General features: G+C 36.1%; 1 protein-coding gene across 2 annotated transcripts in view; it reads left to right on the plus strand.

Annotated features, from left to right (window-relative positions):
* LOC6551659 (serine/threonine-protein phosphatase beta isoform) overlaps positions 1–15,925 on the plus strand; it is a 28,879-nt gene that overhangs the window by 1,335 nt on the left and 11,619 nt on the right. Inside the window, exon 2 of one of the 2 annotated variants that reach the window (XM_001977201.3) lies at positions 1,317–1,712. The exons of the other annotated variant lie outside the window; for it this stretch is intronic. Coding sequence (XP_001977237.1) covers positions 1,317–1,712 — 396 coding nt within the window. The remainder of the gene's footprint in view (positions 1–1,316; positions 1,713–15,925) is intronic. 2 annotated transcript variants of the gene reach the window in all.

Raw genomic sequence — 15,925 nt, forward strand, 5'->3', positions numbered from 1 at the left:
ATTCCAAGAATATATAATACATTTCCTAGCCTTCCATCCCTTGGTTTCCAAATTAACTGACTCAGTTTTAAAGATATCACTCGTGTGGTTCGGGAATACCCAATAATTCTGTAGTTTTGAATTGAGCGATCTATATGAATATGAATGGTTCTCTTAGATTCTAAGACATTGTCTGAGTATCGACCGCTATAGCCGATATGCACTGTAGCTGGCTTAGAAAGCGCGGTAGGGGTTGTGTCATCATCGTCATCATGCAACCTTCCTGCAAAGCGTAAAAGTGCTAAATAGTTTACGTTTTTGCAACCTCTTCTCTTGGGTTTCGAATGTGGTATGCCTTGCCTCTGCCCTGGTGAAAACCCAACATCTGCGAGGGTTGCTTAAGCCGCTTAGCGCTTGTCTCGTTTTGCAAGTGTCAGCCAATGTCGAAGATGCGGCAGTCGTGACGGAACAGAACGGTACGGGATGGGCTTTTCCGCTTTTCCGGGGGGCGGGTCACAGCCATTTGGCTTTAGCTCTGACCGACGCCACGGGGAAATTGCATTTGAACATTGCGATTTTCGGTTTTTGTCCATTTCCGCAATGAGTTTCGCTTTTCTTCCCCCGATTCTGTCTTTCGGTTTCATTTATTTCTTGCGCTGATATGACACGACCCAGCTACAGTGGTCATTCGAAGGGAGAACGCAGCAGAAGGATAACGGAGAAGAATCTTTTTAAATAATAGTTATATTTCTACTTTATAAGATCTATATAAATATATCCTAGAGCGTCTACTATGTTAGCTATCGATTTGATAACGCTTTCTCAGTCAAACGTATCTTCTTTAGCGAGTGATCACTGTAAAGCACTCCCAGCTCACAAAGTAAATGGGAAAAGGGGCAGATTGAACGAGATGGTCGAGGTAGGCCACAGCCATTTGTCAAGGTCATCGAGTGGGCTAGGTCATGGCACTACGCCCACCACCCCCCAAAAAATGCCATTAATTTTGATCTATGAAGCGTCATCAGCGTCTGTCACCGGCAGCAAAAAAAAGAAAATAAAATGGCAAAAGCAAAAGCAGCGGCGGCGGCAGATAAATTTCATTTGTCAAATTGCAAATTGAAATTGAATTTTTAGGGCACTTTGCCGGCTGTCGTGTCTTCTGGCTCTCGCTTTTCCGAGAAGGATGGAAATTTCGCCCCCACTTTGTCTTTTTTATGTTTTTTTTTTCCCGCAGCCCACTCAACCTTTCCCACACCCCTTAGTTTTATAAATCTATTTATATATATGTATATGTGTATGTATATATGAATATATATGTATGTGCATCCATTCGAAAGACTTTAAAAAACAAAAAGAGGCCGAAGAGCACGCCCAGAAGCTGCTAATCGCTCAACAATTGGCCGCCGCCGGCGGAGCAACCGGCTTATCCGCCTCATCGCCCACATCCAGCAGCAATCACTCGTCGGTGGCGGCGGTGGCCAACTTTGGATCCGGGTCCGGATACGGATCGGGATCTGGGTCTGCTCCTGGTGCTGGTGCTGGCCCAGGATCCAGCCATGATCCCCTGGACGAGCTCACCGAACAGCAGCGCCGTCTGCTGCAGCAATACTCGATATCGCCGCCCAGCGAGACGATGATATCGGCCGATGGCGACCAGATCACCGTCCATCATCCGCGCGAGGAGCCCAAGAAATCCAGATTGAAACTGCGCGATTTTTTCGTCGCCGAGTTTGGTATTACCACTTTCAATCTAAAAATCCTCCCTATTGATCACTTTGTTGATGTTTGATGATCATCCGTCATCATCATTCTGCCCATAAGTCCAGTGCAAAAGTAAACACCATACTGCAATGGTCACGACCATGAGACTTCATACTCTAAGTAGCGTGCTGTCGTCTATTCCCACACCACGTCACCACAAAATAAAAGGACCCCTGGCGCTTTCTCTCCTCCGTTCAACCAATCCAATCCAATCCAAAACCAATCCAATCCCATTCAGCTCTGTTCCAATCAAATGCAACCCACACTTATCACTTTACTGCCAGCTCACTCGCTTGTCACACGGCTAAGAGCTTGGGAAGCACAAAGGGATGCAATACTAACACTAATACATATCCACTCAATCAGCACTATATTCCTGGGTACACTCAGCAAAACAATGTGAACCGCTACTGCCATTGTGTTCAATCATAACTGAGCCTTCACAAAATATGAAACCTACTTGATAAGACATTTTATTGCTCATTCTCAGGCAGTTCAAATGAATCGTTGGGGTGAATACCCTACTCATTCATTGAATGTTTTCAATATTTGTAATGAAATAAGCGGGATGTTATGTGGGTCCTTGTTCAACTAAACCATTTAACATTTAAAGCGGTTCAACTCTTTCAACTATTTTTGTTTATTTGCTAAAGTAATTGCAACATATTTGATTAGGGTTTCAATCGATAGCGCAAACAACTGGAACCCCATCTGCACTTCACTAGAATAACTATAAGTAAAAACAATTAAGTTTTGGGGCAGAAGAATTTCATAATATTTATGATGTGGTATGGGGTTACTGTTTACTTTTCCGGAACTGCAATCGCAATGTCAGTGCCAACGCTTGACCAACGCCTGCCCCGATTAGGTATATATAGTACTTTATAGATGTGTATCTCTATCTATGTGTGTGTGTCCGTGTGTTGTGCAATCACTCCAACAAACCCCCCGTAAAAGCCACAACCCGCATCGCCTACATCTAATTGTTTTCACAAACAGCGCAAAATCCACCATCGCCAAATGTAATGCGAAACAAATTAAATGTATAAAAATCCGAGAAGAATGCGGCAGTAAGGGTTGCCATTTCTATTCAGTGCAATTGGGATGATGATGACGTCGGATAGAGGGAACAATTGTTGTCCAAAAAAGAATCTCGTTGAATGTGACACGCGACATCGCAAACAACTGCAGCACTTCTGGGTGTTAAACAATAATCATAAACTATATCAAATTTGATTGGCGCTGAGTGTGCAGATAGTTACTATATAACAAATCGGGGAATAAGCCAAATAGGGTGGCGTTTACATAAGTATTTCTGGTTTCGATTGTCAACAAATTCTTGTGTGTTTCGGGTTATCTGTTATCTAAGCCGGCGCAACTTATAGTAACCACTACAAATCGTCGCATTTAGATAATCAAGACTGTTAGATTGAAAAACAAGGTATTATAAAGTTGAGTGCAGATTTTTATGGGGAAGTCCCTAATCGGGTTGTGTAAAGTACTCAAGTATCGACTGCAGTTTTGTAACCTCACATTTCGCTTGCAGTAGCTTCAGATGCCCATAAAACTAAAAGCAACAAGTTACCTTTGATATTTTGCAATTATCATGCCAGCAGCCTTAACCCCGGGCCAACAAAATGGAGGAACCTTAACCCCAGTAAATGATTGCAAACCTCCTTCTAGTTACATGCTGTGCGGTGTTCGGTGTTCGCTGTTTGGTGTTCGGTGTTATTGATTGGCCTGTTGTCCCATATTTTCCCCTCTTTTCGCACGTGCTGGCGCCATGGAGAGTGTGCCAAGGCTTCGGTTTTCGCCGCTTTTCCAACGGAACGGAAAAGTCAGTGCCGAGTCATCCTTGTCCCACTGACAGACGCCGTTGTCGTATGTTGGCCTCTCCAAGGGTTCCGTTCCGTGCCTTGACAAATATCCTTCGTTATTTTGATGCATTTCTAATGTTTGTATAATATTTGTATAATTGATTGTAGTTTGCAGATACCCCCGCCCCCTCTCGATTATATATGTATGTATGTATGTATATACAAATGCCGTCCATTGGCTTTCTCGTGTGTCGTCGATGTCGCCAAAAGTCGTTCTCGCATGCCAGGGTTGTCATCGCTCTCGACGTTAAGCGATTAAATGCCCTGTATTTGCCCATAAGACTGTGGCATATTTAGTTTGTAGAGCGGTGGAATATCATTATAGTTTTTAACAAGAGCTACAACAACATTAAAAAAAATACATTTTAAAAGTGTTTTTCATTTTAAAAGTAGCCTCTTTTTTAATGCCGTGTTGGAAAAACTCAATACCGCTGAGCACACACTAACTGCTGTTAGGCATAGTTTCTTATTTTAATGGGTATCTGATTGGTCGGTTTGGTCTTGCATCTTTGTTTAAGAAAATAGATCGAGATCTCTTCAAGTTTGTTTGATTACCACGCCGCGACTATTGAAAACATAATTTGAATGTCATAACCTTCACGTGAGTCAATCAGTGAGGAAAAATAATGATTATATAGGCAAAGGGAATTCAAATACGCCAGAAAAAGAGAAGAAGACTTGGCAATAGTGGCCCAAAAGCAAATAACGATGGAAAACTGGCATTGCGTGTCTGGTGATTCTGTTAGCAAAGGGCCGGGCCGTTAGTGTTTTTTTTTGTTTCTTGGTCGATCGGTGGGGAGGTTTTCGCTAATGCCTCCGTTTCCATTTAAGTGGTTTTTGATTAGCTTTCGCCATCGGCTTTTGGCACATTTGAGGGGGCACTGCGATGTGGGAGGAGCACACTGATTTAGCGAAATGGATACAAGTGGTAGTGGGTAATGAGAGCTGCTTCAACTGCAGTCTGGCATAAGCTTTTTGCTTTGATGCAAACACAAAGAAAAAGGTGGATCAATAGAATAGAGCAATAAGTTGGTAATTGAATGAATACCAGACTTTTCTACTTGTTTAATTATGCTAACCGCACGTCCAGTCGAGTGTCATAAATACCGGGGTGAAAAACCAACGAAACAGAAATTCACAAGCCAACAAACAGAGCAACAATCAAAAAAAAGTTGGCCTGCATCCATAATCGCGTATAAACTAGAGAGCGCAGCGAGATAGATGCGGAAAATGCTGGTGAGGGGGTGTGAGTGTGGGGGGCACATCAAAAGTTAGTTCATTAATTAAAATAAAAACGGAGGAAAAACGACAACAGAACTAGCGCTTCATGCATGCTTAAGCGCACTTCAACCAAAGCCAAAATGCTCATTTCTGAATTATGATTTCGATGGGTAACTAGCTAATAATCTATGAATTCTGTCTACGAAGTATTTTAGCGATGATTTATTCGAAAGTAAAGGAACTTAAGGAAAAAGATAGAACGTATGTAGAGGAACTATTTTGTAATAAAATGTTTAAAGCACTTAAGTGATAAATGACAATGCCTTTTTCTCGCAGTGTACGCGGCAAGCGGCAGTTAGCTACTGGCTGCAGTTAATACTACAACTGCAAGTGCTTTAATTATGGTGTTGCTGCGCTTTCTCCCTTTCCTTTTACATGCGGTTCTATTTTTACTTTGCCGTAGGAGCACACGTGCACATAGCACGTTATATAATATGACACTATAATTCTCACCAGGGTACAAAGACCACCCACCCACCTGAAAACCCAGCCCACCGCCCACGTTTTGTCACATTGCGTGCACTTGGCAAATAAAAACGAGCGGCAAAAAGCAAAAAATGCTCGAATGGTTTGGGGAAAAAGGGAGAACGAATTGCCAGTGGCGCAAAGTACCAAGAAGAAAAAGAATAAAATGTTTGTATCTAATGACACGTACATATGTCTGTGTGTGTGTGTGCGGGGGGTCCTGGCCAAGGGATACTTGAGGGCTTAACATGATACTCGGCCAAAATTTTGAAGGTTACCGCCGCAGAAAGCAGGTGGCATGGAAGGGTCTGCTGCCAGAACAACCTGACCATTTGACCCAAAAAAAAAAAAAAAACAACAACAAAAAATTGAGGAAAAATTCAATTTCTCGTTTACTTTCAGAGAAACACACCCAAGAAACACACACACACACAGAGCCAGCTTAATAATACATTTGACCTTTTGGCTTACTTATTTTTTTTCTCGCTTAATTTTTGCCTTCCATTTTTGCGGGCCTTTCTCTTGCTGTGTAGCATTGTAAGTTGTTCTTTATAGTTCGGTCATCTTGGCTGTGCGGAGTTGTAAATGGTTGTTGCATACTTCAAGGGGTTGAATGGGGCGCACAAGGTCCTTGAGCTTGGAATAGGCGGACAATGGCATAATTTCGGCCCACGAATTGTGAATGGACAGGCATTCAGAATGCGACAGTTTGGAATTTATTGTACGCCATTTCGTGTTGGGAATACACTTTAATTTTACAGTGGTATCTCAAGTTATGTCACATAGGATTTCGGAAAATGTGATTTGAGATTGTCCCGGAATGGTATAGCTACGATCTTTAGATACCCATTGTGAATACAAATATTTAGGGCTACAACGAAATCTCTTAAAACTTAAAGCTCTTTTTCGCACCCTACATGAAATTCCCTAAAGGTTTAACTACTTTTGGAAGGCTCCTTCAGCTTTTGACTAATGAATTAGCTTCGAACTGCTGACGCAGTTGCCATAATTGCTGACACATTTCTAGAAACTCTTTTTCACCCCCATCCTTGGCGCAATATCCATTGCATGCAATTTTAATGCCTATTGGCATTACCCGACGGCCCCGTGCTCCTTGTGCAATTTTCATGAGCCAGAGAGCAATGAAAGTATAAATCAACAAAGTTTTCTCCAAAGATACAGTGGCCAAGGGTGAAAGTTGAGGGGTCAGTGGTGTAGCAGTGGCCAAAATGTCGCAATCTGCTGGTGCTGCGCAAAACATGACTTTTTGACCCCATGGGAAAAACCGTAGGAACTTTTGCTTTAAGCTTCTTACTTAAAGGAATACCTCAAAGGAAAATGTATAGTTGAAACCAATTAGTTACTAATTGTTCTTTGGTATGAAAAACACCAGTAAAAAGGGCGATAGAAAAGTACTTATTTTCCAGAAACGAATTCAATTTAAAACGAACAAAATGTGTGCTAAACTTGTTACTTGAAGTATTGATGTTATCAAGCGCCATTTTTCTTCGAGTGTTTATTGTTTTCAAAGTAGTTCATCAAGTTTCAGTCGCTATTTCGGTTTCAATCAACGTTTCCTTTGCCAGCATTTCTGGCCGGCTGTCAGCTATCCTTGCACTAGTTTACCCGAATTGCTCAACTTTTCGGCCATTCGACTTATTGCCACCCCATCATCCAGATTCACCTTCTGCTCGAACTACTTGTGTGCGCGGAAAATTTAAGGCGCAGCTTTACTCAGCTTATTTTGGGTGAAATAAATTTGCCATGTACCTTGACCTTTGGACAAACACACCCTTAATGCCCATGAAAGTAAAGGAGGTGATGTTGAGTGCGCCTGGCTTTACAAATGGCAGGCAAATGATGGCCTAAAAGCAGATTTCTTGAGCTACTTTCCGGCAATAATAAACAACGGACGTTTAACGTTTAAAATTTAAATCACATTTGATATACATGCGAAAATGCGAAATTTTGTTAAAATTTATTTTTTCGAAAATCATAAAAGTAGTGATAGGCATAGTTAGCTATGTTTATTAGCAGCACAAAACTGTCTTCATTTTAGCTGTGCCTTCTTTTTTGGCTAAGTTATGGCGAAAACCCAGTTTGAAAATATCCGATTTTTGACAATATTTTTTTTATGATTATTTTTTGATAAAAATAATCCGTTTTTTTGCGATAGCAATAAAAATAGTTGTCCAAACCTAGAATGTCATACCCCGTTGAATTCGTAACAAAATTTCCCATCGACGTGTATTCAAAAAAGTAAATTCTAATTTTTTGCCATTTTTCGCAAATTTTGATGGGGGTACCCCTTATCGAAAATGCGAAATTTTGTTAAAATTTATTTTTTCGAAAATCATAAAAGTAGTGATAGGCATAGTTAGCTATGTTTATTAGCAGCACAAAACTGTCTTCATTTTAGCTGTGCCTTCTTTTTTGGCTAAGTTATGGCGAAAACCCAGTTTGAAAATATCCGATTTTTGACAATATTTTTTTTATGATTATTTTTTGATAAAAATAATCGGTTTTTTTGCGATAGCAATAAAAATAGTTGTCCAAACCTAGAATGTCATACCCCGTTGAATTCGTAACAAAATTTCCCATCGACGTGTATTCAAAAAAGTAAATTCTAATTTTTTGCCATTTTTCGCAAATTTTGATGGGGGTACCCCTTATCGAAAATGCGAAATTTTGTTAAAATTTATTTTTTCGAAAATCATAAAAGTAGTGATAGGCATAGTTAGCTATGTTTATTAGCAGCACAAAACTGTCTTCATTTTAGCTGTGCCTTCTTTTTTGGCTAAGTTATGGCGAAAACCCAGTTTGAAAATATCCGATTTTTGACAATATTTTTTTTATGATTATTTTTTGATAAAAATAATCGGTTTTTTTTGCGATAGCAATAAAAATAGTTGTCCAAACCTAGAATGTCATACCCCGTTGAATTCGTAACAAAATTTCCCATCGACGTGTATTCAAAAAAGTAAATTCTAATTTTTTGCCATTTTTCGCAAATTTTGATGGGGGTACCCCTTATCGAAAATGCGAAATTTTGTTAAAATTTATTTTTTCGAAAATCATAAAAGTAGTGATAGGCATAGTTAGCTATGTTTATTAGCAGCACAAAACTGTCTTCATTTTAGCTGTGCCTTCTTTTTTGGCTAAGTTATGGCGAAAACCCAGTTTGAAAATATCCGATTTTTGACAAAATTTTTTTTATGATTATTTTTTGATAAAAATAATCGGTTTTTTTGCGATAGCAATAAAAATAGTTGTCCAAACCTAGAATGTCATACCCCGTTGAATTCGTAACAAAATTTCCCATCGACGTGTATTCAAAAAAGTAAATTCTAATTTTTTGCCATTTTTCGCAAATTTTGATGGGGGTACCCCTTATCGAAAATGCGAAATTTTGTTAAAATTTATTTTTTCGAAAATCATAAAAGTAGTGATAGACATAGTTAGCTATGTTTATTAGCAGCACAAAACTGTCTTCATTTTAGCTGTGCCTTCTTTTTTGGCTAAGTTATGGCGAAAACCCAGTTTGAAAAGATCCGATTTTTGACAAAATTTTTTTTATGATTATTTTTTGATAAAAATAATCGGTTTTTTTGCGATAGCAATAAAAATAGTTGTCCAAACCTAGAATGTCATACCCCGTTGAATTCGTAACAAAATTTCCCATCAACGTGTATTCAAAAAAGTAAATTCTAATTTTTTGCCATTTTTCGCAAATTTTGATGGGGGTACCCCTTATCGAAAATGCGAAATTTTGTTAAAATTTATTTTTTCGAAAATCATAAAAGTAGTGATAGGCATAGTTAGCTGGGTTTATTAGCAGCACAAAACTGTCTTCATTTTAGCTGTGCCTTCTTTTTTTGGCTAAGTTATGGCGAAAACCCAGTTTGAAAATATCCGATTTTTGACAAAATTTTTTTTATGATTATTTTTTGATAAAAATAATCGGTTTTTTTGCGATAGCAATAAAAATAGTTGTCCAAACCTAGAATGTCATACCCCGTTGAATTCGTAACAAAATTTCCCATCGACGTGTATTCAAAAAAGTAAATTCTAATTTTTTGCCATTTTTCGCAAATTTTGATGGGGGTACCCCTTATCGAAAATGCGAAATTTTGTTAAAATTTATTTTTTCGAAAATCATAAAAGCAGTGATAGGCATAGTTAGCTGGGTTTATTAGCAGCACAAAACTGTGTTCATTTTAGCTGTACCTTCTTTTTTGGCTAAGTTATGGCGAAAACCCAGTTTGAAAATATCCGATTTTTGACAATATTTTTTTTATGATTATTTTTTGATAAAAATAATCGGTTTTTTTGCGATAGCAATAAAAATAGTTGTCCAAACCTAGAATGTCATACCCCGTTGAATTCGTAACAAAATTTCCCATCGACGTGTATTCAAAAAAGTAAATTCTAATTTTTTGCCATTTTTCGCAAATTTTGATGGGGGTACCCCTTATCGAAAATGCGAAATTTTGTTAAAATTTATTTTTTCGAAAATCATAAAAGTAGTGATAGGCATAGTTAGCTGGGTTTATTAGCAGCACAAAACTGTCTTCATTTTAGCTGTGCCTTATTTTTTGGCTAAGTTATGGCGAAAACCCAGTTTGAAAATATCCGATTTTTGACAAAATTTTTTTTATGATTATTTTTTGATAAAAATAATCGGTTTTTTTGCGATAGCAATAAAAATAGTTGTCCAAACCTAGAATGTCATACCCCGTTGAATTCGTAACAAAATTTCCCATCGACGTGTATTCAAAAAAGTAAATTCTAATTTTTTGCCATTTTTTGCAAATTTTGATGGGGGTACCCCTTATCGAAAATGCGAAATTTTGTTAAAATTTATTTTTTCGAAAATCATAAAAGTAGTGATAGGCATAGTTAGCTATGTTTATTAGCAGCACAAAACTGTCTTCATTTTAGCTGTGCCTTCTTTTTTGGCTAAGTTATGGCGAAAACCCAGTTTGAAAATATCCGATTTTTGACAATATTTTTTTTATGATTATTTTTTGATAAAAATAATCGGTTTTTTTGCGATAGCAATAAAAATAGTTGTCCAAACCTAGAATGTCATACCCCGTCGAATTCGTAACAAAATTTCCCATCGACGTGTATTCAAAAAAGTAAATTCTAATTTTTTGCCATTTTTCGCAAATTTTGATGGGGGTACCCCTTATCGAAAATGCGAAATTTTGTTAAAATTTATTTTTTCGAAAATCATAAAAGTAGTGATAGGCATAGTTAGCTATGTTTATTAGCAGCACAAAACTGTCTTCATTTTAGCTGTGCCTTCTTTTTTGGCTAAGTTATGGCGAAAACCCAGTTTGAAAATATCCGATTTTTGACAATATTTTTTTTATGATTATTTTTTGATAAAAATAATCGGTTTTTTTGCGATAGCAATAAAAATAGTTGTCCAAACCTAGAATGTCATACCCCGTTGAATTCGTAACAAAATTTCCCATCGACGTGTATTCAAAAAAGTAAATTCTAATTTTTTGTCATTTTTCGCAAATTTTGATGGGGGTACCCCTTATCGAAAATGCGAAATTTTGTTAAAATTTATTTTTTCGAAAATCATAAAAGTAGTGATAGGCATAGTAAGCTGGGTTTATTAGCAGCACAAAACTGTCTTCATTTTAGCTGTGCCTTCTTTTTTGGCTAAGTTATGGCGAAAACCCAGTTTGAAAAGATCCGATTTTTGACAAAATTTTTTTTATGATTATTTTTTGATAAAAATAATCGGTTTTTTTGCGATAGCAATAAAAATAGTTGTCCAAACCTAGAATGTCATACCCCGTTGAATTCGTAACAAAATTTCCCATCGACGTGTATTCAAAAAAGTAAATTCTAATTTTTTGCCATTTTTCGCAAATTTTGATGGGGGTACCCCTTATCGAAAATGCGAAATTTTGTTAAAATTTATTTTTTCGAAAATCATAAAAGTAGTGATAGGCATAGTTAGCTGGGTTTATTAGCAGCACAAAACTGTCTTCATTTTAGCTGTGCCTTCTTTTTTGGCTAAGTTATGGCGAAAACCCAGTTTGAAAATATCCGATTTTTGACAAAATTTTTTTTATGATTATTTTTTGATAAAAATAATCGGTTTTTTTGCGATAGCAATAAAAATAGTTGTCCAAACCTAGAATGTCATACCCCGTTGAATTCGTAACAAAATTTCCCATCGACGTGTATTCAAAAAAGTAAATTCTAATTTTTTGCCATTTTTCGCAAATTTTGATGGGGGTACCCCTTATCGAAAATGCGAAATTTTGTTAAAATTTATTTTTTCGAAAATCATAAAAGCAGTGATAGGCATAGTTAGCTGGGTTTATTAGCAGCACAAAACTGTGTTCATTTTAGCTGTGCCTTCTTTTTTGGCTAAGTTATGGCGAAAACCCAGTTTGAAAATATCCGATTTTTGACAAAATTTTTTTTATGATTATTTTTTGATAAAAATAATCGGTTTTTTTGCGATAGCAATAAAAATAGTTGTCCAAACCTAGAATGTCATACCCCGTTGAATTCGTAACAAAATTTCCCATCAACGTGTATTCAAAAAAGAAAATCTAATTTTTTGCCATTTTTCGCAAATTTTGATGGGGGTACCCCTTATCGAAAATGCGAAATTTTGTTAAAATTTATTTTTTCGAAAATCATAAAAGTAGTGATAGGCATAGTTAGCTGGGTTTATTAGCAGCACAAAACTGTCTTCATTTTAGCTGTGCCTTATTTTTTGGCTAAGTTATGGCGAAAACCCAGTTTGAAAATATCCGATTTTTGACAAAATTTTTTTTATGATTATTTTTTGATAAAAATAATCGGTTTTTTTGCGATAGCAATAAAAATAGTTGTCCAAACCTAGAATGTCATACCCCGTTGAATTCGTAACAAAATTTCCCATCGACGTGTATTCAAAAAAGTAAATTCTAATTTTTTGCCATTTTTTGCAAATTTTGATGGGGGTACCCCTTATCGAAAATGCGAAATTTTGTTAAAATTTATTTTTTCGAAAATCATAAAAGTAGTGATAGGCATAGTTAGCTATGTTTATTAGCAGCACAAAACTGTCTTCATTTTAGCTGTGCCTTCTTTTTTGGCTAAGTTATGGCGAAAACCCAGTTTGAAAATATCCGATTTTTGACAAAATTTTTTTTATGATTATTTTTTGATAAAAATTATCGTTTTTTTTGCGATAGCAATAAAAATAGTTGTCCAAACCTAGAATGTCATACCCCGTTGAATTCGTAACAAAATTTCCCATCGACGTGTATTCAAAAAAGTAAATTCTAATTTTTTGCCATTTTTCGCAAATTTTGATGGGGGTACCCCTTATCGAAAATGCGAAATTTTGTTAAAATTTATTTTTTCGAAAATCATAAAAGTAGTGATAGGCATAGTTAGCTATGTTTATTAGCAGCACAAAACTGTCTTCATTTTAGCTGTGCCTTCTTTTTTGGCTAAGTTATGGCGAAAACCCAGTTTGAAAATATCCGATTTTTGACAATATTTTTTTTATGATTATTTTTTGATAAAAATAATCGGTTTTTTTGCGATAGCAATAAAAATAGTTGTCCAAACCTAGAATGTCATACCCCGTTGAATTCGTAACAAAATTTCCCATCGACGTGTATTCAAAAAAGTAAATTCTAATTTTTTGCCATTTTTCGCAAATTTTGATGGGGGTACCCCTTATCGAAAATGCGAAATTTTGTTAAAATTTATTTTTTCGAAAATCATAAAAGTAGTGATAGGCATAGTTAGCTATGTTTATTAGCAGCACAAAACTGTCTTCATTTTAGCTGTGCCTTCTTTTTTGGCTAAGTTATGGCGAAAACCCAGTTTGAAAATATCCGATTTTTGACAATATTTTTTTTATGATTATTTTTTGATAAAAATAATCGGTTTTTTTGCGATAGCAATAAAAATAGTTGTCCAAACCTAGAATGTCATACCCCGTTGAATTCGTAACAAAATTTCCCATCGACGTGTATTCAAAAAAGTAAATTCTAATTTTTTGTCATTTTTCGCAAATTTTGATGGGGGTACCCCTTATCGAAAATGCGAAATTTTGTTAAAATTTATTTTTTCGAAAATCATAAAAGTAGTGATAGGCATAGTAAGCTGGGTTTATTAGCAGCACAAAACTGTGTTCATTTTAGCTGTGCCTTCTTTTTTGGCTAAGTTATGGCGAAAACCCAGTTTGAAAATATCCGATTTTTGACAAAATTTTTTTTATGATTATTTTTTGATAAAAATAATCGGTTTTTTTGCGATAGCAATAAAAATAGTTGTCCAAACCTAGAATGTCATACCCCGTTGAATTCGTAACAAAATTTCCCATCGACGTGTATTCAAAAAAGTAAATTCTAATTTTTTGCCATTTTTCGCAAATTTTGATGGGGGTACCCCTTATCGAAAATGCGAAATTTTGTTAAAATTTATTTTTTCGAAAATCATAAAAGTAGTGATAGGCATAGTTAGCTGGGTTTATTAGCAGCACAAAACTGTCTTCATTTTAGCTGTGCCTTCTTTTTTGGCTAAGTTATGGCGAAAACCCAGTTTGAAAATATCCGATTTTTGACAAAATTTTTTTTATGATTATTTTTTGATAAAAATAATCGGTTTTTTTTGCGATAGCAATAAAAATAGTTGTCCAAACCTAGAATGTCATACCCCGTTGAATTCGTAACAAAATTTCCCATCGACGTGTATTCAAAAAAGTAAATTCTAATTTTTTGCCATTTTTCGCAAATTTTGATGGGGGTACCCCTTATCGAAAATGCGAAATTTTGTTAAAATTTATTTTTTCGAAAATCATAAAAGTAGTGATAGGCATAGTAAGCTGGGTTTATTAGCAGCACAAAACTGTGTTCATTTTAGCTGTGCCTTCTTTTTTGGCTAAGTTATGGCGAAAACCCAGTTTGAAAATATCCGATTTTTGACAAAATTTTTTTTATGATTATTTTTTGATAAAAATAATCGGTTTTTTTTGCGATAGCAATAAAAATAGTTGTCCAAACCTAGAATGTCATACCCCGTTGAATTCGTAACAAAATTTCCCATCGACGTGTATTCAAAAAAGTAAATTCTAATTTTTTGCCATTTTTCGCAAATTTTGATGGGGGTACCCCTTATCGAAAATGCGAAATTTTGTTAAAATTTATTTTTTCGAAAATCATAAAAGTAGTGATAGGCATAGTTAGCTGGGTTTATTAGCAGCACAAAACTGTCTTCATTTTAGCTGTGCCTTCTTTTTTGGCTAAGTTATGGCGAAAACCCAGTTTGAAAATATCCGATTTTTGACAAAATTTTTTTTATGATTATTTTTTGATAAAAATAATCGGTTTTTTTGCGATAGCAATAAAAATAGTTGTCCAAACCTAGAATGTCATACCCCGTTGAATTCGTAACAAAATTTCCCATCGACGTGTATTCAAAAAAGTAAATTCTAATTTTTTGCCATTTTTCGCAAATTTTGATGGGGGTACCCCTTATCGAAAATGGATTTGCAAAAATCAGCAGGAAAGTGACATGGTGAGTCAATTCTGTTTATAAACAGTGTACACCAGTCAGTCATTTTGTTATATGACACTTTTTAGCCAAGTTATTAAAATGCTAGTAAAGCAGAAAATATAAACGACAGCAAATTGAAAAAAACTTGACAACAAAACAACGTTCAAGGTAAAATGCAAATTAAATGAAAATAAATAATGTGGATTTCTTGCCACCCACAAAACTAGCTGTGCAACGAAAGGAAAGTTCTGTGTTTTTAGGGATGATCTTGTTTTTCTCAATGTTTTCCTTATGATTGTTAATTAGCAAATAAACATTTGCGAATGTTTAAACAATTGCGGCAGGGGCAGCGGCCCGAAGGGATCATTGGCAATTCAATTGTATAAACACAATTAGGCGGTGCAACTGTTGTTACATAATAATTCTGCCTATATATAAGACATAAAAAATGAAGATTAACTGAAGTTGAGACAAAGTTCCCTATACTATAGGTAATGGGGTAATGGAACATTCCCCACCAAGTTTATTTGACATTCGGTAAATGAGAACATTGAAAAAGATCTTCGCGGAAGTGTGGCACACAATAAATATAGCCGTAAATTGGGTTAATCGACGACCCTCGGTGTCGGAATGTAATGGAATCGAATCGAATCAAGGGAACCGAAATGTACGAACCAAGAAAACTTCACCACGGCCAGCGAATATGTAGAAAACGCTCATTACTCATACGCCATGTATGCTCTTCGTTGTCTTTGTTCTTTCTCGTTGACTTGTTGTCGCTGTTGTTGTTGTTGTTCTCATATTGTTCCTATTATTGTTGTTGTGCTCGTTGTTGTCGCTGGTGTTGTCAAAATGGAATGGCTATTTTTAAGGTCGCCCGAGATATACGCATGTGTTTCTTCCAATTATTGGCGATAAGATAAGTTGGAAAAACGCTTACAGCGCGTAAAGGAAAACAAGTAAGATAGCTGTATTCGAAGCCACGAATTATAAATACCCTCGCGCGCTTTTCTTAGCCTGAAATGTAC

The sequence above is a fragment of the Drosophila erecta genome, unplaced genomic scaffold, assembly GCF_003286155.1.
Source record: "Drosophila erecta strain 14021-0224.00,06,07 unplaced genomic scaffold, DereRS2 tig00000152-arrow-arrow-pilon, whole genome shotgun sequence".
In the NCBI taxonomy this organism is placed as follows: domain Eukaryota; kingdom Metazoa; phylum Arthropoda; class Insecta; order Diptera; family Drosophilidae; genus Drosophila; species Drosophila erecta.